Source organism: Parus major, chromosome 2, assembly GCF_001522545.3.
Source record: "Parus major isolate Abel chromosome 2, Parus_major1.1, whole genome shotgun sequence".
NCBI classification, from domain to species: Eukaryota; Metazoa; Chordata; class Aves; order Passeriformes; family Paridae; genus Parus; species Parus major.
The window spans coordinates 51,695,475-51,720,378 of record NC_031769.1 but is presented as its reverse complement, the minus strand read 5'-3'; the positions used below and the strand labels follow the sequence as shown (position 1 = coordinate 51,720,378).

The 24,904-nt window shown below is 40.3% G+C and overlaps 1 protein-coding gene across 5 annotated transcripts in view; it reads right to left on the bottom strand.

The window, feature by feature from the left end:
- Window positions 1-24,904, bottom strand: part of HECW1 (HECT, C2 and WW domain containing E3 ubiquitin protein ligase 1) — a 263,533-nt gene that overhangs the window by 25,427 nt on the left and 213,202 nt on the right. For all 5 annotated transcript variants that reach the window (XM_015618822.2, XM_015618819.3, XM_015618820.2 and 2 more), the window contains 7 exons: window positions 20,697-20,802; window positions 20,434-20,530; window positions 18,403-18,486; window positions 17,290-17,399; window positions 15,052-15,172; window positions 13,681-13,794; window positions 10,782-10,934 (listed from right to left, as the gene is read on the bottom strand). In XM_015618822.2, the coding sequence (XP_015474308.1) occupies window positions 10,782-10,934; window positions 13,681-13,794; window positions 15,052-15,172; window positions 17,290-17,399; window positions 18,403-18,486; window positions 20,434-20,530; window positions 20,697-20,802 (785 nt within the window). The remainder of the gene's footprint in view (window positions 1-10,781; window positions 10,935-13,680; window positions 13,795-15,051; window positions 15,173-17,289; window positions 17,400-18,402; window positions 18,487-20,433; window positions 20,531-20,696; window positions 20,803-24,904) is intronic.

The following is a 24,904-nucleotide window of genomic DNA, read 5'->3' as shown; positions in this document are numbered from 1 at the left end:
TGCTCCAGAGGTTTGTGTCTAGATGCTGGCAGTACACATCCTTGTGCTGGCTCAGTGCAGGACATGACCAACATGTCTTACATGAGCTACACCTACAGAGAAATGATCTAGCAGAAGATCAGGCCACCTCTACAAAACCTTGTCAGTGGGTCAAATCCACACCTCTATCTATCTGCCTTCATTAACAAATGCCTTTCTTTAATTTGGTGTGCATATTTAACCCCTACTCACTCAAATGAGAGAACATTTGAAGGGACTAATGGGATGACATGAAGCATTCTTTTGTCAGGAAGGTTGAACCATGCAGGCTGGGACAGCTCATGTGTTCTCTTTATCTGACTTGCATCTGCAAACTCGGCAGACTTCTCTTTGCCACAGTGTCATTTAGCCTTGTGTCATTTGGCCTCATGGCAAATGTGCTCTGCATATCTGCCGGCTCAGAGGTGGATGCTGTGGCATTCCAGCACCATGCCTCTTGAGTTCAGGAATCTGATGACCTCATGTGTCATTAATATGAAAGGCTCTTACAAAGGCTGGAGACAGAAGTTCATGAAGTCTCAGCACATTAAAGAGAAAAGGTAAAATAGTTCCTAAATTAGTCACAGAGGAGAATTCCAGTATAAGGAGTAAGAGGAATACTGTTGGCTCATTTTCTTTTTTTACATCCATCTCTAATATGAAGAATCCTTAGAGAGACCAAGATCTTAGAGAGATCAAGGTACAGTGTTGGGTCACATTTGCATGGCATTGCCCAATGCTGCACTGACTCCAGTATCTAACTACACTGGCACCCCACATGAGAACTTAATCTAGATCCCTACACACTTCTTTTGAAGGAATGGTAATGACTCACCCCAATCAGGTTTTGGTTTTACCTCCTGTGCATTATGTTCTAAATACTTGAATGGATCTTATCTCATGTAATGTCAAAATTCATTCCAGGTTTTCAGACAGTTATTGAGTTATTAAGGGGAAATTCCATACTTCCTCACTGCGAAACCACAGAAAATTCTGTCAGGTAAGCTTCATTTTCAATCCATTTTTCAATTAAAATTTAAAGAAAAAGTTTAGGAGTACTGACAAGGAGCAACTGTGTGTGAAGATTTCCAGTCTGGAAACTGATGAACTTTAAATAGTTAAGTCTACAGGGATTGATCCCTGCCGCCCCAGAAAATGTGACTGGGGATGCATTCTACTCAGAGCAAAAGCATTTCATTCAGGCATCAAAAGATCAAGAAGCATATTCCATGAGCCTCTCTTTGATAATCCTGTCTGCTTATTATGCCTATAAAATTTAGGAGTTTTATTTATATTTTCAAGAAAATTTGTTACACTCATTTAAGAAAGTACTAGCCTGTCTTAAAGTAGCCCCAACTCAAAAGTGGAACAGTACAGCAGACCTGCTTGTGCAGTGTCATAAAATACAGAGAGAGTGCTCAGAGATGGTGGGAAATATATGTGCATCAGCCAAGAACTGAAATTAAAATGTGAGCCAATCTCTCAATTTATTGCTAATTTGTGCATATATTTTCTGCTGCAAAAGGCCAGTACAATACTGGCACTTTAGTAAGTGGTTGTCCTACTTCTATTTTCTGGATCTATCTGCAAGTAGAACATGTTTCTGTTTCTCAATACCAAGGAGTAACCACATAAAAAAGAACTATTGCTTACATGTGATGGAAATGTGAACTATCCATGTCCTTCTAAATCTGTGGAGCTCATGCATCCTAAATTAGCAACTAAACCTCAAACTATTCCCGAAGCCTAAATTTCCAGCAACTGAAAAACAAAGAGATAATCCAAACCTTACTGCTTCTTTATTTAACCTAATCAGATCCTTCAAGTCTTTTCCTTGTCCCTAACCTAGCATTTGTTCACTCAAAATGTTTTTTCATCTTTCTTACATCCTGGCTATATCCACCACAAAAGAACTGACAGAAAAGGTTAAAAGACTAATTGTGTCATGGAGAAGAAAGAATGAATTTATGGCAAAAGCTGCAGGCTATTCTGCTTCATCCAGAAAAATGAGAGGCAAAGATAATGCAGATAAGGGAAATTCATTAAAATCCCCTTGGGTTTCTCTTCAACACAACATATCAAATGGTTCCTTTCCTCCACACAGTAGTTGCAGATAAATGTTCACATGGAAAAAGGGTTACAGCTGCATTTTCTCAGCACTGCAGCCAAATCAGGAAGCCCCATGCTGGAGTGGCTGGCTCTGGCTTCTTGCACATCAGCTGAGCTGTGCCAGAAGTTCTTACTGCAGGTACAGGAATTCCTCTGCGTGGGGCCATTGCAGCTTTGGTGTCATTGGGCTGTCTGAGCACCAGAGATGCCACGCACAGGAACTGGTGAGCTGATTTCCAGGTCTGCCTTTAAACTAATAAAGAGATTCAAAAATGAACATGGTGTGCCTGCAGGTTTTAGCCTCTCTCTCTTGCTGGTACAAGGGATAAGACACACTGGCCTGGGAGACTCTTGGCAAACACTCCTCAGCCCAGCAGCTACAGACTGAGGTATAAACGACTGGCTAGCGGACACAAAACCTCTACATTTTGTGATTCTCAGATCCTAGACTTTATTGCTGACTGGTAAATCTCAAAGCAGAGAGATCAGCTTCCAGAGGAGAACAATGCCAATATTTCATTTGAAAACTGACAAAACTTAAATAGAAAAGTAAAGTAACTTATCTGAAGTTATCCAGAAAACAAGTGATAGAGACAGCAACGGAATCACAGTCCTCTGAGTCCCTGCTCAATTTTACTTGTTTAGTCTACCTGACATTTTTTAATGACTTTCTCACCTTCTATAAAACAATACGTAATTTTGTCAATCAAACAGCTCCAGTTAATCATCAGTTCCTTGTAGATCAGTTCAGTCTGATGCTTATGTGTTGTTTTATTTCAAACAAGCAAAAGAACATTTTCATCAAGAGACTGGTTTCTCAGTAAATGATTTTGGAAGAGCTGTTGGTGGGAACTTTTCAAACCTATGAATTGGTGAAGTTTCAGACATTGCATGACTTATGTTTGCTTTCCATGGCTTTGCCATGTGTTGAAATAAACTAGTCAAGCTAGAGGGAAATCCACAGATTTAGTCATCTGCCAGACAAGAGGGTCATAAAAACACAAGCTGAATGACTGCACATTTTCCTTCAATGGCTAACTACAAACACTGCAGCCACAAAAACTGACTTATTCTCAAAGGAGGCACATCCTTTCCAGCCTGTCTGGGGTATTTAAGCATGAGAGAGACTGTTCATCATAAAGTCCTGGTAAGCACCCAGGAATGTTTACCCTGTGTGATGAAGGGTGATGCAGATATCCTTGAGCTAACTGCAAACAGCTCAAGGGCAGTGCAGAACCCTCTGGACTTACCACCTGTGTCCAGAAAGCCACACACTTGGGTTTGCATTGTGCTGCAACTTGGCTAATGATCCCTGTCTCTCAGGATGACGATCCTCCATTGCGTAAAGTCAGAAATCTGTGTGCTGATATTCAGACATGCTATTAACTGCATGGCAGTCTATTTTAGGTCTTGTTTTGCAAATCACTGAACACTTCCAACTTTTAGTAATACCTCTGCAAACTGATCACTCTGATCCTCTTCTGGGAACACACATATTCTGCAGAATAGCAGAACTTTTGCATTTGTGTTCTGAAGTCTAAGAAATTGTTTTACTTTTCTTTACAAATATTTCCAACACAATTAAATAATTCTAGTTTCTAGTCTGCCATTTTCTAGAATGGAAATCATATGTCACAGTGTAAAAAGTTTCCTTCAATGAGGAACAAGATACTGAATGTACGCTTCTGTATTCTTGCTATCACATGAACTTTTCTCATAGAGGGTGAAAAGGTCAGCAGTTTTCTCATCCTCCGTAAGTTTATTGAAAAATATTCCTATTCCAAGTTGAGAAAACTGACAAACATTACCTTTCTCCCTTTAAAAATACACAGATCAAATTAAATCTTTAATATTCCCCTTTTCTGGAATTCAATGCAACACGAAGGTAACATACTGAAACTAAGAGTAATTTTCAACGAACAAATGAAACTTGTACCTTTCAAAACATCCCAGGGAGAGGCCTGCAGAAACAGAAATGCCTTTGCTACTCAAAAATACCCAAAATTAATTTGGGTGATTTACTGAAAACAATATTGCTCTGCAAGCAGTCCTTCTTTTGATGTATGAATTGTATTACTTAAAAAAAAAGGTTATCTTGGGAATTTCTGCACCTGCTCTAGCTGAATTTTCTTTACCTTACTGAAGTCTGAATAAAATGTAATGAGAAATAAGGAGAGGAATGATGACTGAGCAATACTTCATAGTGACAGCTCAGCCTTGCCATTCCAGTGTGGCTGGAACAGGAGATATGACAACATTCATCACTCTCTGGGGGTTTTTATTTGTCAATACACAGACAATCACTGCCCATCCTGCTGCTTCACTGCAGCCCCACGTGCTTGTGGACAGTGTGCATTTTACCCTTTTCTCCTCTGCCACATGCAAGGTGCAGACACTACAAAGATTTTCATGTGAAGCCTCCCATCTATGGGCAGATTTAATCTGCAGTGTTGCAAAAGACTAAAAGGCCTGAAGCAAGGGGAAAAACCCATAAATATGACTTTTGTAAATACGGAACAAAATAGAACAGCTGCCTTTCCCTCAAACCAAACTCTAATTTGGAAGAGGTGCTAGAGAAACTATGAAACTCAGTGAAGGAAAAAGGGGTAGAGACTGTGAGAGACATCTCTTTTTTCAACCCATAAAGCAAAGCCACTCAGATCCTCAAAAGAACTTGGAAAAAAAATTCTCTAGTAAGAGACAGAAAGTCAAGAACAAGGTAAATATAAAGCAGAATCTTTTTTTAAAGAAAAAATGGTTGCTGTACGAGTTCAGTTAGGAAGAATATTTTTTTCTCCTTCAGTTTTGCTTTCCCTTTAATCTTCCAATTCCTCCCGACCCTTAATAAATAATTAACCAGCTGTTGAGGCAGGCTCTATGTGATACAGTCATACATCAAACTTAATAGGAAAATCAAAGTTTACTTAAGTACAGGAGGCATTGAGAGATCACAGTACAGCAGCAAGAAGGCATTTCAGTAACATACCCTTTTCACACAGTGAAAAGGTCTTATAAATTATTTCAGCTGCACATTTATTTTAATATCGTTCTTGTCCAGAAGATTTACAATAGTACTTGAAAATTTCTCATGCAAACATACTTTATTTAAAATAAGATATTGCTAGTAATTAAAATTTATAGTCTAACATAACATTAAATGCTTTGGTTTTCTATGGTGCCTTTCATCTGAGAATTTCAAAGCAGTTCTGAGCAGTACTGTACATCAAATGGAATTCAAGTTGATTACATACTAGGAAATCACTTCAGATGGAAACTGAGGCAAACAGGCAGTCATCTAATTTCAAAAACAACTGGATGTAGCTTGATGCCTCACTCTGGAGTGCTTTATCTGATTTTTAAGAGGATGATTTTTCAGTGTTTAGCATAAACAGGCCCTTTCAAGACGGCTGCAAAATTGGTCTTCTAACTTAATTCCTCCCCCAAATGTAGACCCACACAAATGGTCCTTTTAAGCCCAAAACCAAACTCAGTGTTTCTGACTCCCTGACTAAATAGGTATTGGGCCATATGTAGGCTGCCTGCCACAACAGTTGAAAAATCAGAGAGATTCATGAGTAATTCAGACCACATATTCCTAAGAGCTCCCTTCAATCAGTGGAGAGGAGTAATGGCTGTTTGCAGACCTCCTGCTTAGATGCTGTGACTACATTTCTCCACTCTTTCTATAAGGAGCCATGGAGTGTGTCTAAATCCATCCCATGAGCTGGTCCACATCTGAATACAGCCCATTAGGTCATGAGGCAATTTGTCACTTTCTTTAAAAATACTTTAATTGAAATTAGTCAGTCTCTGTGTAGAAGGATTAATGGAGTTTGTTTCCTACAGATCTGTCTCTGATGGCCCTACATTACCACATTGCAGTAGCTCTCAGTTCCTCCTACACACTTCTGCTAGAACTTCCCAGACTTCAGAGTATCTCCAGTTTCTTCCTTCTGTCTTCCCTGAGCTTGCACAGCTCTGCCTGTGCTGGACCTGCCGGCTCACTCATGCTGCTTGGCCAGCTGTGAGGACAGACAGCACAGATCCCTGCTGAGCTCTCCCACCCACCTCACTGAGCCACTCTTCTGCAGCTCTGTCCTTTACCCAGACAGTTTCACAAAGCTTTTAGGAAATTATTATCTTCAAGGTGTTTACCCTCCTGTCAGACAGGTCTCAAACTGATTAGGAATCTGTCTGATGGATAGGCAGGGAAATTGCACAAGGCACAACTCATAAGGAAATTGGGGCAAGAAAACCAACCAAGCTCTCAAAGGAGAAAAGACAGCTGAAGTTGCAGCATTCTCAGTTCTCCTTGGGTTTATTACAACAAAAAAAGGGAAAAACAACACCCTGCATTCTCTGGCGTGCTAGAGATGCATAGTGCTGGTTATGTGGTTTCTCGTTTACACAAAATAAATAAAAGGGCTGCTCAGAGGTTGGCTGGGGCTATGACCCCACACACCGTGTAGGCAAAGGGAGCTGCCCCTGCCTGTGCACCTGAGCATGTAAAAGCAACCCAGCCAGTGCCATGCCTGAAGCAATCAGCCCTGATGGAAGACAGCATGTATTTGCTCAACTCAACCAGTTGCAGTGACCATGTCAGGTGATTTGGAGCACAGGGAAAGCAAAGTCCTGTCTGCATAGAGAGTGGGTGCACCAGGCTTCCACCTGCCCACAGAATGAGATGCAGAAATAAATGCATCTTATGCATCTGCCTGACTCTGTTCAGTGGCACAGACTAGAATATGAGGAAGGGTACTGGAGAGAAGAAATAAAAGTTCATTATGGGAAATGAATGAAGAAAGTCCTGCCCCAAAGGAATTAGAAATGAGAATGAAATTAGTAGAGTTCATTAGGACAACATGGGCAGCAATAATCTACAGCTTCTGGAGACCTGAGCATTGGGTCTGACTAAATCATGTCTGTGGTCTTAAGTAGGATTCTGCACAAAAACATTTTACTCACAGGTCTTTAACTTTCTAATAAGGTTCTGCTAAACAAATGCATTAATTTTCATATAAAGAAAAATAAACAAAACACTACAAGCCTTCTCTGAGATGGATACAAAATGGTAAGTATGATTAGCAAGCTGTAAATACCTCTAAGATAACTGTAGCACTGGGGTACTTCTCTCTGGCTGCATAAATATCACAGCAAGGTCTACAAATGCCTTATTATTACAAAAACCCATGCTGTCACTAATTCACAATGAAAATACAGAAAAAAGATGTTTCAAGTTAAGATCCCTCAGATCTCCAAATGAATGTCTGTGAATGATTTTTTCTGTCTAGGCCATTTGGCCTTTTATGAAGAGACTGGGCTTGTTTTCGCATTTCTTTCTTTGGCTCCCCATTTTGCCCACTTATGTAGAAAAGGGTGAACTCTTTCCAATGGGGGTGTATTTCAGAAGATGTTTTCAAGTACCTAGGCAAAAAGCTAGACACATTTACCTAGATCAGTTAGAATGGCTCATTACTGGCACAGATTAAAAGCAACTTTTCTGGCTAAGAACTTCAGGTACATCCTGTAGCATGCAGATAAAAATATGTATCATCAAACTTCTTTGATCTAGGGAGTTGGAGCAGTCCTTTCAGATAAAGGGGGATTTAAAATATTTTAACTTTAAAAATGTGTGGTATCTTATATTTTGTGTGTTCGGTATGCACATATGTTAACTGAAGGAAAAAGTCTTATTCCATGGCAGCTAGCAGGAAAGGTGTTAAATCTCAGTTTCTCCATAAATGAGAAATATTTTCCAGTCATTATGTCTCTTTCTTAACTTGGCATACACACAACTAGTCTGTGCTTTGATGTGCTCATTTTGGACTCAGAATGCTGTTTGTACAAAGAGCAAAGCATGAAATAAGCCGCTAAAAGGGGCAGAACTGTAACTTTTAGGCTGGGGAAAAAAAGCAGTGTATTTCTCCATTCTGCATCACATCTTTGCATTTTGTTGTATTTATTTCAAATTCACCACTGTTCACTTAAGAAAGAGAAAATGTAAAATAATTTTGAGTGCATTTTTTTGCTAGCTTTGTTTCTTCATATAGCTGTGTCTGGAGAGGTCTTGCAGAAATACTATAGAGAAAAACATGCTGAGGGTAGACTTCACATAAATAAAAAGCCCCCCAGCAGCAAAAAGCACATAGTTGAAGAAATCTGAAAATCTAAACCAATTGTGGTTGTATAGTTTTCATGACAGACATCAGACTTCAAGCTTTGAAAAGACTATGAAAATTAATTATCTGTGACCCTGGAACTCTCAAATTGATTAATCTGTCTATGTTAGCTGGTGCTTCATAACAGATTTGAGAACAAGAAAGTGATATCTATTTCTGGCATGTTACAGGGAGGAGACTCTGCTGGAATCTGATCAACAAGTACATCTGAGAAAGTAGTTCTGGCTCTGACTCTCATGAGAATGAAAAAGCCTGTGAGCATCAGAAAACCTCATTCCTCAGGAACAAACAGTGACAAGGCAGTTAGTACAGTGTCCTCACAGAAGTTAGCTCGTAAAACCTTAATGGGGGAATCAAACTCTGAGTTTCAATCAGAGAAGGTTGGTCCAATTCCTATCTTCACTGGCTGCACAGAATTCTGAACACAGGACTCTAAGGTTGCACATGAATAGCTGAGATCAGTCACATAGTATAAAAACATTTAGTATGGCTAGATATCTACAAGCCAATCATGAAACCTATCAGGATAATTATAAACTGCTAGTCTCAGGCAATTATTTCCATAACAGGTTCAAGAAGTATTTCCAAGCACTGACTGGATTGTTTATCATTCCTTTGGGTTCTGCAATCTTGCCCTATTTACAATACTGAATGTGCAAACCTCATCATTCATAGCATTTATTTCCTTCTGCAGGCCAAGAGACCAAATTTATCTTTCTTAAAAATAGGAAAACAAGAATGTCTGAAGGCCAAATAACGTTCTGCATGCAAGAAGCTGCATTGGTACGTGCAGTTGGAGAAACAGTCTACATGTCTAACTGCTGCTGACTTTGTAGTTTAATGCTAATTGCTACAGGAAAATCATATTAGGTGTCTTTCTGCTGTTCCATATGCCCAGGACACCTTTAAAAACCTGCCTCTTTCATGCTGAAATCTCTCAAGGCACAGAAGGACAAAGTGAAGGGATCAAACTCTGCATATATATTTTGCATGAGAATTAATCACTTCAGAAACTTGCAACTGTTTGCAAGGACAGTGTTTATAACACAGAAGAGCAAGGGTCTGTTTCACCTGCTGATAACATGGCAACACCACCTCTGGACACAGAAGTCTGTGACACAGAGGTCCATCACAAAGTGGGTAGAATGGTCATGGGTTTGCACCTGCCTAGCTGGTCCTCTGACTGGAAGTCAAAATACATCTCCAAAAAATAACAGCCTCCTAAATCAGAAGTTTATCCATGCTGTCTGTTAAGACAGAACATAGGACAGACTTTATTTCTTCTTGAAGACTAGGAAGGGACCACATAGTGTCTAATGAACAGGATTGCAGTGGGAGGTGAACAAGCTGTAAGAACTAAGCTGCTCTCTTCCTGTTCATGTAGGTAGAGAAACACTAAAGTAAGGATCATTGTTAGCTCCGCTGCTGGAAATTATAATAAAAAAATAAAAAATCCAACAAAAATTCAGAAACCATGCTAGTCCCAAGCAACACCTCTTTTTCTCCCAGCAACTTTAACACAGGTGACAGTACAACTGTTCTTGATCTCCTGCCTGCTATAAGCCAAGCAAAGGAGGATCTGCTCATAAGAATAGAGGAACATGTACTATTTGCAATTTGAAAGGGGCCTGAACTGCCTCCCATTTGAAAAAAAAAGGATCTCTGAGAGGAGCCAGTGGGTTTGACAAAGAAAATCATCACAGGAACAAACCCATGTGGCAGCACTTCTTTGACACAATGAAATCCCACAAGGACCAAGCAATGCCCAGGGCTTGCAGCCTGTGCTTCGCTTAACCACATCTGAAGCTACCAAAGTGAAAACAACTCCCAAAGACAGACAGATCTGGGGGCAGAAAGAGAAAATGAGGACATCACAGTATGTTTTTAGAATTTTTGATAAAGAAACAAGATCAGCAATTTGTCTGTTTGCACACATATTTAGTAAGCTAAAATATCTGCTTCCTCTGCCGGCCTTGCCCCAGACAAGTAGAGACACTCTGTAGGGGAAGAAAAGGAAAACTGCTTTCACTGGAGCTTCTTTAAGGCCTGTGCTAGGAACAGAGCAGCAATGTGGCTCTCAGAGAACACTGTACAGCTTCCAAGTACAATGCTGTGTGATGTATAGAAAGGCAACACTGGTTTTTCTTAGAAAGGGAGCAAGGAGATGAAGACTGGATTAAGCAGGGCTCTTCTCCCTGTCCTTTTAATATTCACACAGAAGTTCACAAACATCAAGTCCCAAGTAATGCCAGCAGGACATTTTCATAGTAATACCTCATCACAACTGCTTTTTCAGAGCCTGCTCTTGAATTTATGTTTACTCCATCTCTTCCTTTTCACAACCTTCTTCTCCACCTCTCCATAGAATTAACAATATTTGTATGTCCTGCAGTCAAACTGGCAGCTTTTGTTTTGCTTTTCCATTTTTTTAATTGTTCTGAAGCAATTGTTCAGTTCTGCATAAAATGTTCTTACCATTCCAGGTGATTTTCAACAAAGGCAGACATGGGGCTGATCTGTACAGTGTAAGTGTCGTTGGCTGAATACTCAAACAGCCCGTAATAAGGATTGAAGAGCTCCTGAGACAGAAGGAAAAAGAATTCTCGGGAGGGGCCACTGTAGTCCAACCTAGAAAGAAAAAGGTAGAAAAGTTAAAATGAGGCCCCTTACCATTTGAGTGGATTTCCTGGGTTTGCCTACATTGGCTGCTGTCTTAACACAGCAGCCTGTGTAGTCAAATGTTATCTCTCCTCTTGATACTTGATTCTGAGTCCTGAAGACGTTGTGAGCCCAAAACATCACCAGTATCCAAGCTGATCCGTGAGGAATCATAATGGGGATGCATGCCTTCAGTAGTTTATTTTCCTTTGTTCCAAAAGCTTAGCAAACTGGAGGCACAAGGCTCAGCCTTGCCTCATCCGGCTGGCCAGCAAAGGGGCAGCTTTCTAGTGAGTGGGTTTGAACTGCCTGTGAGCACTTGGGTTCACAGACCAGAAAGCCTGGCCTAAAGGAGAAATTGCTCTGACCATCCTACACCAAGATGTACCAAAATCTAGCCCCAAGGATGCTTTTTTAGCTTCAGAAACCATAAAGGTTTATGCTGAACAAGACCAAATCCCAGCAGAATTGTGTCTCTTAAGACAGATTATGATTCCTTTCTTGTTCCATCCAAGCCCTTTCTACTTTCTGTTATTTTCATGTGGTACACCTTAAACTGTGCTTTGCTGTTTTCTCTGTAGAGAGCCTCTTTTTTTTCCCTTGAATTTTTAACACTCAAGATGGAAAAAAAAAAAGGAAAACAGAACCAAAAATTTTTCCTGAATCCATTAAATGAAAACTGTGGTGGACTTACTGAAAACAAATAATTCTCTAATAATGGTAGGTAGGTTTTTCAGTGTGAAATAAACCTACACATAGCAATACGAAGAAATGATCTGTAGCTATATGTGTGCCAAAAGATTTTCTGAGGTGGACACTATTCCTCCTACTTAACAGCTGTAAAGTAAGTGGAAAGCTCTGCAACTGGGTCAGAATGCTGTGTACTATGAAGTTATAGAAACCTTAGTGAAAGGGGCTGAATGATTCGTTTGTGCAACTAGAAAGATTACAAAGTGGGCCCATCCTCCTGTATTTTATGTCTGGAGATTCAGTACTTCTCTCTTTCAGGAGCTTTAGCTCTAGGATCATGTGATGACACAAAAGCCACAACTGTAAAAGAGGATGGTAACAAGCCTACACGACTCACTAGTGCCAGCCATGGACCAGGTCTGGTTCTGTGGACATCAAAGTACTGGGTTAAGCCTGGTAATGGCTGGAGTAAAGAACTACAAACAACACGTGTCTGTGTTCAGAAACCTCTAACGGGAGACTAGCTATTGCATTTCTGGGCAACACACTAACTCATCATAGAGCCTTTATAGTTCACTTTCAATGTCCTTTTTCTTTGAAACATGGGAAGCTGTGCCCGTACAGCATCACGTGGTAATATAGCATCAACTCTTCAGTAGGGAACTGGCACCTTGGAGTCCTCCCAGCAGAATGTATATTAGCATTAATCAGCAGAAGCCCTAGAGGAATGTATCTTCAGTGAAGAATGAATGAATTTGCACATCAAATTGGTTTGTAATTTCTCCTGAGGACACCATACCACACAGAAAACAATATGACTTTGGCCAGTATTAGCATTCCAGAACACTATTCCAAAAACATAAACTGAAGTGTGCTACATGTTTATGCTTTACTTGCAGGCCAGAGGCAAAACCAGCTGTAAGATGATGTCTGTTACACAATATCAAATCCATTGAGAATAAAAAGTAAGAGTGAAAAAAACTCCTGAGGTCACTGAGTGACCAAGTGACAGAGTGAGATCTGTCTCTTTGAGACTGGCAACTTCTGTTTTCCACTGGATGTAACCTGACCCAAGACAAGGGACAGAAGGCCTTCACTTGCCACAGCACCTCAAAGCTGAGAGAGTCAGCAGTTGCTGGACATGTTGAGAATTGCCTCAGGTACTGTCTAGCACCTTTGGAACTGAGATCCTACACATGGGGTTTTTGAAACAAAGAAACTTTACATGCAAAGCTACTGAAATACAATTTCATGCCTTTGTAATATGGCACACTGGAAACATGCACGTAATGGTCTTTCCATTATAAATGTGTGTGGATTAGGCTTCAGTTACAACATAGCTCTTAAGGTGAGCCAGGGTGGCTTTGAAAAGTTGTGCTTACATCTGAAAACAAAAGGTATGGGGCTGGCTTTCATCATACAAGAATGGCTCATGGATTGTAAGAGCTGTAGAAAACTTCCTGAGAAAAGGCTTTCTCAAGAAACTTATATTGCTTTCAGATTCCAGCTGCATGAATTAAATTTTAAGGACTAAGCAGCATTCATGTTTCTCACTTAAGATGGAAACAAAAAATCCACATATGGATAACAAATGATCATTAGTTGGCACGCAAAGCAAAAATTTTTAAAGCTAAACCACATCTACTGTGAAGAGTTAGAGTAACAAAGTGGATAAAGGTCTGGTCTCTAACTATAGTCCTGGGACTGATTCAGTGTGTAAATATTGGTCTGTAGTTGAGTTTTCCCTTCCAGTCTGTCAAAATATCTATGGGAAACAAGATGACAATAGATTTAACCACTTAAACTGTCACTTTGAGACATCTAGATGGAAGGTGTTATAGGAAAATGAAGTGTTATTGTTATTTTTAACAAATGTTTGAGTTGATTAAGATGAATCACTTACTCAGAGGTAAAACAAAACCAAAGAAACATTACATAATAATAGGAGAAGCTCGGCCTTAGTCAGCTTGGTGTTTTTGCAACATAACAACTACTCCAGAACCGAGAGCATTCTGTGGTTCCCTACCCTTCCTCGCCGACAAACGTGACGTAGAGTTTGTTCCGCTGGAGCTCCTTGCGTGAATACGCCATTACCTGGTTGAAGGTGCCTTCCAGCAAGTGGTCACGCCGTATAATTAACCTGCAAAGGGCAGCAGAAATACAGAGCTGATGACTGAGTCTTGTGTGAACTTGTGAGGCTGAAGGTAAACAAGAGCTGTAAAGAGTCACATTCATTCTCAGAGAACTTAATAAAATGGCATCTTCTGGTGCACGTGCTACTTGACCATTATGGGTTTTCAGGAGTTGTTCCACTGGCTTTTCTATGTGCCTCGAAGGTGAATTCCTTCACAATGCCATGATTAGGTTCAAAGTGCTGCTCTACTGCTAAGACTCCCCGCAACAACCTATGCATACAAATCTATATGGTAAAGGGGGCTGTGAGTTTCCTGTGTATATGAAGTCACAGCTTTCTGGAACTGGCCCCAAACACTTCCTGGATTTAATCCAGTGAATGTCCATGGAAATACTGCTTCTGTGGCAGGGGAAGCAAAGGGAGTATCAGCCTCTGTTTGCACAACACATCTCTCATTCCCTTACTAATCTCTAAAATAACTTAATGAATAGTACTTTTACACACCATCTGTGCAAGAAACCCTTCTTGTTCATATGTTCATGGACATTTTAAAACAGACCTTCTAAAATATATTTTGTGTCGGTCTTGGACCCATTTAGCAGGACACCAAAAGGGGTAACCACCAGCTAGGACTCCTCAGGTCTGTGAGATCATTTTGCTGATGACGTTTGCCTGGAATAAATTGCTTGGCTTCATGCTTTTATTTTTTCCACAACAGATGTCCTTCAGTAGGAAGCCAGCCTGAGGCATAAATTCAACCAGATGCCCAGGAAATACCTTAGAAACACACAGTCCTTTGGCTAAGTTGGCTAACTAGATTGAGCACAAGTCGGTACAGGCTGAAAAGCCAGCTAACAAGATGCATGGAAAGTCCACAATCGAATGACAGAGAACCCCAAATACATCAAGACTCTCCAGTTCAAATTGAGGAGGGCTACCAACACAAAGAACTATGGAAACTTAAACCTGCATGTACAGACTAACTTCTGTAGTTAGATCCAAAAAATCTGGAGTCATCCTGCCATTACAATGAAATAGCTGTTGCTAATATCTGGTGGGTGTTTGCCTGGAAGGATAATTCTCCTACTGGCAAATGATAGGTAGGTCACTCTTTTGCAGGGTATATGAAGATCCTATCTTTCCCTAATGTAAAAAATGCAGTCTCCAGGGTGCTTTACACTCCCTATCCCTGTCTTCATGGATAATGAATGACAAAGACAAAACTATGCCCTGCTAGACTAATTGAGTGATTTTAATACTTACTTAATTTTCCCTGGACCTTGCCCATACCCTTTGGCTTCAAGTTTTCTATAGAAATTGCGTAGCTTGGCTTCAAAGTCCCTCCTGTACGGAGAAGGTGCTCTTGCACTTGCTCGCTGCAGCCCTGGAGGGAAAATGAACAGCATCCTAAGGTGAAAGGGGCTTGACTTCTTCCAAATCATGCAGCTTATGTTTCCAGACAGTACCAGTTAATAAATGTGTTAGGAACTTTCTGCAGGTATACAGTGCCCTCAGTGTTATTTTTGTTCTATCTGGCATCAATAGAGTTGTAAATTCCTGTAATTCAGTGACTGCAATGAACTTCCAGGGACTGTATCCTCTTCACTAAAAGTGCATCCTGTGTGTGCCATTGTGTCACCTCTGCCTTTAATAGTGACTGAATGGAAATTGAAGGATCAGAAAGGCATGAGAAAGACTGACAAGCGTATCTGCCTCTCACAGCCAGTGGCATTTAAGTTTTCTTTTCCTTTTGCACTTTAAAGAGATCTCTCTCCTCTGCATGGTATAGGAGATCTCCTTACTTGGCCAGATTAAACCTCTGAAACTCAGAGCAGTGCTTCTCACCAGAGCCTAGCACCCCAGCCAAGCTGGGAGTCAGGTTTCCCTGTGTTAATCTGATTGTGTATTAAACACTTACAGCTATCAACACAAAACCTCTTTGTGGCATCAAAAAGGATTTCCATCAGCAAGAAATGCTACATTTCCCTATTACGATTCACATATACAGCAGATTTTTCAGCAATTTGGTACCTGTTTTGTTTTGATGGCTGCATTCTCAAAGTAGGTGATTATTCTTTTTGTATAAACAAGTGCCATACCATAAAAGGCCGAAGAATGGATTAATGAAATCCCATTTCCCCATCTCATTACAAAAGACAATAAAACCCATCCCTTTTATGAGAAATCTGGCAGCAAATGCTTCACAGAAAGAAAAAAAAACTCATCACATTTAGTGGGAGCCCAAAGTATTGTGGTTGCCATGAGGGAAGGACATTACTGTCTCTGCTGGTAAAACAGAAAGGTGGATTTACATGCAGCGCAAAAAGAAACCCCTGCACCACTTCTTTCTTCTGTCAGCCTTTTGTTTTCCCCAAGGACATAAGAGAAGGGGTTCTCTCATGGGCTTTATAACCAGGACAGAAATTAGCAAGAAGACAGTGTGTTACTGGAAATAAGTATTTGCCCTTGTGTTTTCACAAGAACAGTCTCCTAAGTCACATTTGTGCCATATACTTGGATTTTTGTCCTGTAGGAGACTTGCTTATGACCTGTCCTTATGTAGACAAGGGGAACTTGTATTAACAGTGGTGTTAAAACTCATTAATGAAAATAGGACATTCTGACAGAATGTTCTCCTGTAGAGAAACATTTAACTTCTTCACATCAAAAAGCCACAGCCACGTCCAAAATTTTAATTTCTCTTGTCCATTAATTTAATTTGAAATCAGGTAATTTAAAGGCATGCTCAAAAAGCTCAGCCAGAAATGGATTTCTTCAGATCAGATTTCTGTTGATTCTCTCAAAATGGCCACTGGACACAACCACACAGTGAGACTGTGGTGGGGGTTGTGTCTCTTTGCGAAAGGGACACATTAGCTCCTCAAATTTCTATACCATAGACAATAACTACAGAGACATAGCACAGCTGGGAATAACCTTCTCAGACAGCATGTCTTTCTGGAAAATATGTTTCCTGTCAAACCTAAGTTAATGGGCTCAACACGGGAGGTCAGGCTAGATGATGAAGATGGTCCCCTCAGGTCTCTAAATGGATGTGCCTTGGGAAGAAGAGAAGTTTTTGGAACATGGAGTGGAGGAGTATGAACTTTACAGGGATACTGGAAGTGCTACAGCACACCTTCAACTTGGAAGGTGCTCTCTGCTGCTGTCATGTAAAATCAATGTGCTTCTGTGTCAGTGACTTATGCTTGGAGTACACCATTCTCTTACCTAATCCTTTCCAATGATACAAAAAGCAGGAAAATACCTTCTTCCATATGGACAATTTCTGATCTGTGTTTCAACTACTGCTAACACTTCAACAGATGCATAGCAGCACTGGAAACTGATCCAGCAAAAAAAGCAACTGGGATCAGATTTGGAGTAGGCACTGGAATTTGCAGGGGGACAGCTGATGCTGGCTCCAGATCTGCTCTTTTCTATTTATTAGAAGAAACACCACAAATACAAGATTTTGTCTTAATTTTCCCACCTCCTTACCTGGAGAGTTTTGGGGTGATGAACAGGGTGAGCAGCGAGGAGAAAAACTGTAACCTGGATGGAAGGCAGCCTGCAGTGGTATGTAGGACATGATATCCTCTTCAAAAAGGCTGCATGCAAAAAGTCATAGAGAGAGATTTAGTTCACATTCATCACATGAAGGAACATAAATACGCAGTATGGTGCAAGTTCACTGTGTCAGATGTTTGGGTGAATCTCTGAACTCATGGATTCAAAAAATCCATTGGTTTCCCAAAGACAGCCTGGTCACTAGCAATGAAGAACAAAATGAATTTTAATAGATGCTTCATGGTAGCATGATAGCCCACCCCACTGATGGAGAGCAGAGATGTAAGGCTATGTAGGAAACAGGAACACCTTCAGCACATTAGCAGAGAGAAATAAAGATGCACACTCTGTCTCCCAGGCTGTTTTTCTCAGAGCATTTTCATGTAGTTCAGTACTTTGACTGCTTGAATTGAAATGATGGGAGTAAGTTGCAAATTTCTTGCATCAGGCAGTGCTATTAGAGCACACCAACCCCACATGGGTAATGCAATATTTCCCATCTCAGACCAAGACAATAAAACAAGTTCTTAGCTGCACTGAGGAGAAGTAGGACCTAAAGACCAAGCTCTCTGGTTTCAGTACAAACTGAAGCCTTATATTCATTACCCAAACAATGCTCACTGCACTGGACATTGAGGTTTCATGTGTGGCAGCACTGCTGTAAAGCAAAATTATCAATTTCATGAGCAGTCACATTATCATAGTGAGAAAGAAAAGGGATTTTTTTTCCTCTCTTTTTTGTTTTTTCTTTCTTTAAAAAGCAAGATTTTTTTTTTTCCATTAAAGGGAAACATTTTGACCTGATTCATTTTATCTGCTATTTGATGGCAACAGCCAAACTGACTGAGCTGGCTGGATTTACTGCACTGATGGAGGCTGCCTTCCAGGAAGTAAAAATTGACAGATACACTCTGGCTGAATCATTTTGGATGGTTATCAGTATGACCTGATTTAACAAAATCTTTTCAATTATGCTGAGAAAGAGCCAGATAGTTTCTCTGGTACTGTAAATAATTACATTATGCTATTGATCGAATTGATTACCTCAGCAGAATTACTAAATCTGCATCACACGACAACTTTTCAAGCCCATGTGTACCCTCTGTCCGAATGTAATGGATCTTCTCCCTGAAACATAAGTGATATTATGGAGAGAAGAAGAGAAAAAAGACAAAACCAGAAAAAACCCTATGCCATTATCACAGCTTGAGCCATATGTAGAGTTGTTATTCTTTGGTATTTTGCCAATTCCTGGTTATCTTCTTATAAAAAATGGCAAAAATCCTATATGCCTGATTAATTTTCTAATTTCCTAACAAACTTGCAAAAAAAATAATTATCAGTCAGCTTACTGACCCAAAAGAAAGAGATTTTATTCCCTATTTTAGAACACAGAATGATTCTTAGTCCTCCAGTTTCAAGTACACATGCCAAGTCACTAATCACAGATTTTTTGTGTAAGTCTACAACTAACATAGCACCTTTTGTTAAGAGAATTTGCAGTAACATTACTTCCTTTCCCTCTGTCAGTTCCATCTGGCAAATAACACTCTATCATATACTTGATATGAATTAATCACACAGAGGTTATACAGTGTAATACATGTTCCATGTGTAAAATCACACCTTTTGTTAATGAGGAAAACATAGGCTAGGATCCTATCAGCAGATTAGGATCATAGAAAATACACATCTACACCCCAGCATGTTTCTAAAGCATTACAGTGTCCAAATGTTTTTATTTTAGTATTAAGTCAAAATATTATACCTCAAGTCAAGGATGTACTTTAGAACCTTGCAATCAAGGTCCCTAAAAGATGGATGTTTGTATCCTAGGAGTTTGCTTAATACCTACTGCATGAATATTAGACAGCTTGGATCACTCCTGGCCCAAGGTATAATCAGCAATGACCTGGAGGCAAAAGGCTCAATATCCTGTTACAAATCTCATTATGCACTGGCTAAGCTGTCTAGTCCCTATCACTGGTCAATTTTGCTCTCTGCTGAAAAGGAGATAAAAGCATTATCTGTTCTCTGGGAAATGAGAATTCAAGTTACAGCTGAGAAAAAAAAGTAGTCTGGAATAATGTGATGCTGAAGATAAAAAATTCTCAGTTACAGAAATACACATCTTGAATACTGAGAGAATTTTTCATTCTGTTTCTCATTTTATTTGCATGTATCAATTCCTCCAGAAGGGAAGTCTAATCCTTACACCCAAAGAATTCTTTGTCTGGCCCTCAGAGGTAAATGAGGAGTCAGTAAGGCTACCAGCAGAAAGTGCACTGCAGGTATTTGGAGGTACTCTCCCTCCTTCAGCAGTTGTGCAGCCACACCTCTGACTGCACAGTACAACCTAAATTCTTGGTCAAACTCTCAGCTGGTGCATATGGGCATCGCTGACATTGATTAACATCAGCTTAAGTTCTTGGCCAAAACCAGTTAATTCAAACTTTGGAATTCAAATGAGTTTAAGTTGTACTAGTGATTGGTTCTGGGTTTTTTCTGTTTTTAAAAAATCTAATAGGAAAGGAATAGGCTTAAGAAAGACACAATTTAGCTACTTTGGAAATGACCACCTTTAAGTCAAGTGAGAAAGATTAAAGACAAGAGTATAATCCACTTCATAATAATGCTCCTATGTCTTTATAAAATCAAGGGTGACTATATCCTTGACAGGGGTGTAAATCCAACCATGAAACAAAATCCTGGTTCTGTTGGAGTTACTGGGATTTTACTGATGACTTCCATTCAAACATTCTTTTAACTCTGTCTTCTGTAAAGCAAAGTAATAATTGCAGATGAAGACAGAGTTTCTGCTATTCAGTAATACTTAGAATATAAATTAGACAGGTCACTATTTTCCCATATTTATTTTGGCTGCTCTTCTTACTTCTTGGATGTCTGTAGAAAGTAACTATAGTAACCACATGGATCCTAGTGGTTCCCATCTACTCTTTAATGGTGACAGTTCCATAGGAGCTCCAAGTTCATCTTCCATACTTCAGTTACTAGAATTTGGTTTTCCCCGGTACAAAAAGCGCCTCCAGAAGTAGGTCTGGAAAAAAGTGGTACCTGAGTGCATGGTTTCTGGCCAAGCTGGGCTGACGCTCCTGCAGCATCTCAAAAATGTTGGGTTGGCGTAGAAATGCAACAATCTTGTCATTGTAAGCTGGAAAAGGTAAAAACAAACCAGAGGCTTTATTTACCACGTCACCATGACTCTGCAGGGGCACACTGACTGTGCTGCCAGTGAGGCAGAGCACACAGCTGATGAGAAATTCTAAAACCCACCTTTGTGAGCACTGCTTTGAGAAGAATAAAAAAACTCAGCTTACCCAGAGGTAATGCCTCGTGATGGTGCTGGTTTCGAATAGCTGTTACAAGACTATTGCCTGGTCTGGCCAACAGAGTAACTCCTCTGTTTCGAGAGACTTCAGAGGCCTAAAACATCAGAGAATAGGAAAAGAATGATCAAAACTGACCACCAGTAGCTCATCAGTCAGTTAAAAGATTTTTCATCTTTATTTCTGTAACCTTCAGAATCATCCATGATGCTGACTGAAGCACAGAAAGCATGAATGAAAATTATAGCTTTATACTTCAGGCAACTTAAAAAAGGCAAGTAATTTTGTGCTTCCAAATGAAGGTACACCATTATCCATTGCTACCACACCTCCTCAGTGCTGAAAGCACCAGAATCTAGAAGTAAATGCAAATTAATATAGGTATTCAAGTGATGGACTTCTCTGGTTCAATGAAAATAAAATCTCTGTAGTATCACATACAGAGTATGTAGAATTAAACATGTCTTGTTTTAGCACAACTGCATCACTTCAAGGTTTTTACAGCAATGTTTTTGAAAAGAGAAAAAACCCACAACACTGCAACTTTCACTCAGAATAGCTGAAGGGAAGTTTAATAGTGGAAATAACATGAGGAAAGGTATATCTATGTAGATCACAGCACAGAAAAAGGCAGTATCATCCCAGAAGGCTGCCTGACTTGCATAACCAGAAATTGAACTGTATACACTGAAAAGAACATAATCCAAAGAGCTGATAAAGGGAGTAGTAAGAAGGAAATTTTTCACTGTCCCTTAACTGAGGCACTTAAAGAAAGCCTGTTCTAAATACACTGCCTAGCAAAGGGAATCATGTCAGTAAGGCAGATTCCTTCAAAGGTGAGAGAACACCTCAGTATGAGGATATTAAAAGCCAAACAGTGACATCTGACAATGTTGCATTAAGGCATTTCTTACTGGGTAACTTTTCGGGGACTTGTGGAAGTTGAGGGGAACCCACCTGTCTCTCATGTTTTCCTCCAGAATATGGCCACAGTGAAGCCAAGAGAGGAATCACAGAATGGTTTGGGTTGAAACCATTGGACAGGGACACCTTCCACTAGACCAGGCTGCTAGAGCCCCCTCCAGCCTGGTCTTAAAACACCTCCTGGCATGCAGCATCCACAGCTTCTCTGGGCAATCTCTTTCAGTGCTTCACTACCCTCGCCGTAAATAATTTTTTCCTAATATCTGATCTCAACTTACCCTCTTTCAGTTTAAAGACACTCCCCCTTGTCCTGTGACTACAGTGTGAGGCTGTATCAGGACAAGATGCATTAGGAATTCCAACTGCCACTCAACTGGGCTAATAGCTGCTCCTTTCTCACTGCACAAATCACAGCATTTGGCAACCACTTCAGGAAGAAATCATCCCTGCTTCAATATTTTAAATGCTTAGCTCTGCATCCAAGCAAACAGTGCCAACCCATTTTCAGTGGTACAGCCAAATGCCATGTCTTCCAACTGGATATACACAAAAACTGGGAAGCTAAATGTGCCTGGCAAGCTGCCTTTTGGAACCTGTAAAGCTTAAAATGTTTACATGTAACAAGACACCAGTCAGTGCACTTGATATGTGTCAACACACAGGTTAAACAATGAAAAATCTTAACTATTCTAATCAAACACACTGTAATTTAAAACACAAAACTGCTGTGCAAGTGCATGGTGAATGTTTCACTCCATCATTCAGTGAAATTCATCATCATTCTTGAAACAACCTTCTACCTTTGTCTCCTCCTCACAGCCCCACAGGCCAACTCACAAAAAAGTTTAGCTCAGGCTTAGGCAGATTTTCCCCTGTGACCCAGGCATCCATCCCAGCAAGCACTTTGTGGCCTTTATGGAATTCATTCCATGTCACGGCACAGGGAAGAACCTTAGGTGCAAGAGGTGCCCTACAACCCACTGCAACAGTGGACATGAGGTCCGTGTGGGATCAGCCATTTCTTGGGCTGTCTGTGGGCAGCACAGCCAGGATCACACACTGGCATGTGACCAGCTGTACTGATTAGGATGTGTGGGAGGGTGCTAAGGCATTGCTGGGCTCAGCTTCTTCACTTCCAGGGAGTCCTGGAGTTCAGGTGAGGATGCCTATTCCTCAGGTCCTTGTAGAACAGACTTGAATGTGGATGGTGGGTGAGCCTGTTTTTAAGGGTGATCGCTGACTCATCCTTGACAAAGACAAATCCTAGGCTCTTGTGGCTACACATAATTTTACTGACAAGAAGATAGAAAGGGGGAAAGGGAAGGTTAACAGAGGAGTTAAATGTTTATCTCCCATAAAAATTAGCACCAGGTGGTATTTGTTCATCACTTTGGAACTGCAAGGTACTTCTGCCCAGCCTGGTCCTGGATCCTCCTCTTGCTCTTGTCACCATTCCTTTTGGTTAGCTTTCCAGTACCTGGATATATTTCTCCTGGAGCAAGAATTTTGGAAGGAAATGTATATAGTGTCTGTGAAAAGGAACTTTTGCTCCCTTCTCCCCATCTTCCCAGTTCTGGTTTAATTGCTAAAGTCACCTAGAATATAAGAATCCAGTTCTGTACACACCTCAATAAACTGGTGATGTACTTCTCTTCATCACCATGCCTAGGCATTGCTCATGCTGTGTTTGGTCTTTGCACATTTACACCTCCAAACAATTTTTCTATGGCAACACAACAGGAAAATTCCCAGCCCTCTAATTAGCTTCAATTTTGCTAACAATTCTCTTTCCACCCTTAGCTAATACAGTACAATTGATTGCTCCAATTTATTATTCAGTTACAATTGTTCTTCTCTACTTTGACTTTCTAACTGAATAATTTAAATTTGATTAGCACATTATTCTTTAATAAAAAATAAAGAGTGACCCCTCTAATGATGTAGTGACCTGTTTCATGTAGTGCAGAGTAACTGACAGATTTATGTCAGGTTTTAACAGCTTTGAAACTGATACTGGGATGATGCAACCAGAGTGGAGAGTCCAAACTACCAGAGGAGCCTTTCAAGATTTAATACCTTTTCCTGGGTTTTATGTTGATGCTGGATTTCAGAAGCCCATTTGAATTCTGCTACTTGCTTGCTGTGGTTTGGGTTGGTAAGGAGATTTATATACTGCCATATTCTAGCACCTTCTCTGCTCTTCATGCTAGCCAGCACCTCTTGCCTCTCCATTGTGGATGCCTGCCTCCTTCCTCTCGCTGTCTTTAAAATCGCTACCCTGTAATCATGTATGTTGATTTTCACTGCAGATGTGAACTCCTTTAGAGGGAATAGAAAGTGCTTACAAACTGTTCTGTTTATAGCAGTGGCAGAAGGAAATGAATCACTTAGGGACCTACACTTTAGTTACTGATGGTTATTACAGCTACCTGAACTTTTCTTCCACAAATCAGGTAACTAAGAGTAGCAACAACCCCCTTCGTCTTGTGAAAGATTGATAACCCTTAAATAAGTGCTTAATAAAGAATTTGTCACATTTTTTTCAAATTAATATATAATACCATTTAATATCAGTAATCTACACAGAACAATGACAGTTTTTGCAGAGGCCCTTTCTTTCATCACCCTGGCTTTTTTCTGTGGCAACTTCTCTGGCAACCACAACTTCACTATTCTGATGTCCTTCAGGCTCCTTTGACACACGTACATAACATTGATAACTGGTGAGTTGTCCTTTATGGTCCTTCATACTGTCCTGGTGACAGCTTCCAGAGGCCACACCATCTGCTAGCAAAGAAACCAGCAAGACTGCAGACAGCTGACACATGGCCAGGACAAACCCCACATGTGAGTCTACAGACATGATTTATAGGCCAAAGAACGTCCAAATGCACTTAGAGAAAATGGCATGGAACATGAGGCTCTTAATAAATGGACTGAGCTGCAAAGGGTTGAATATTTTTCTTGTAAATGAGGGTATTTTAGGCACCAATCCAAAGTCCTTGGAAATCAATGGGAGTCCTTCCAGTGGAGCAGCAGACACTTCCAAATGGGAACCTACTTGACTATGACAAAGAAGTTTGACTATGACAAGGGTGTGGAAGCATTGTGGGACCTGGGCCACCAAATCTGGGAGGCGACTATTTCGTTGTCCAGTTATGCCAGAACAGTGGCCTCAAAGAACAATTTTTGATTTCTCCAGATAATCATTACTCAGAAGTATTCAATACTTTTGACTCCCTACCCTGTACTGTTTCTTTGGGTTTATTGCCTAT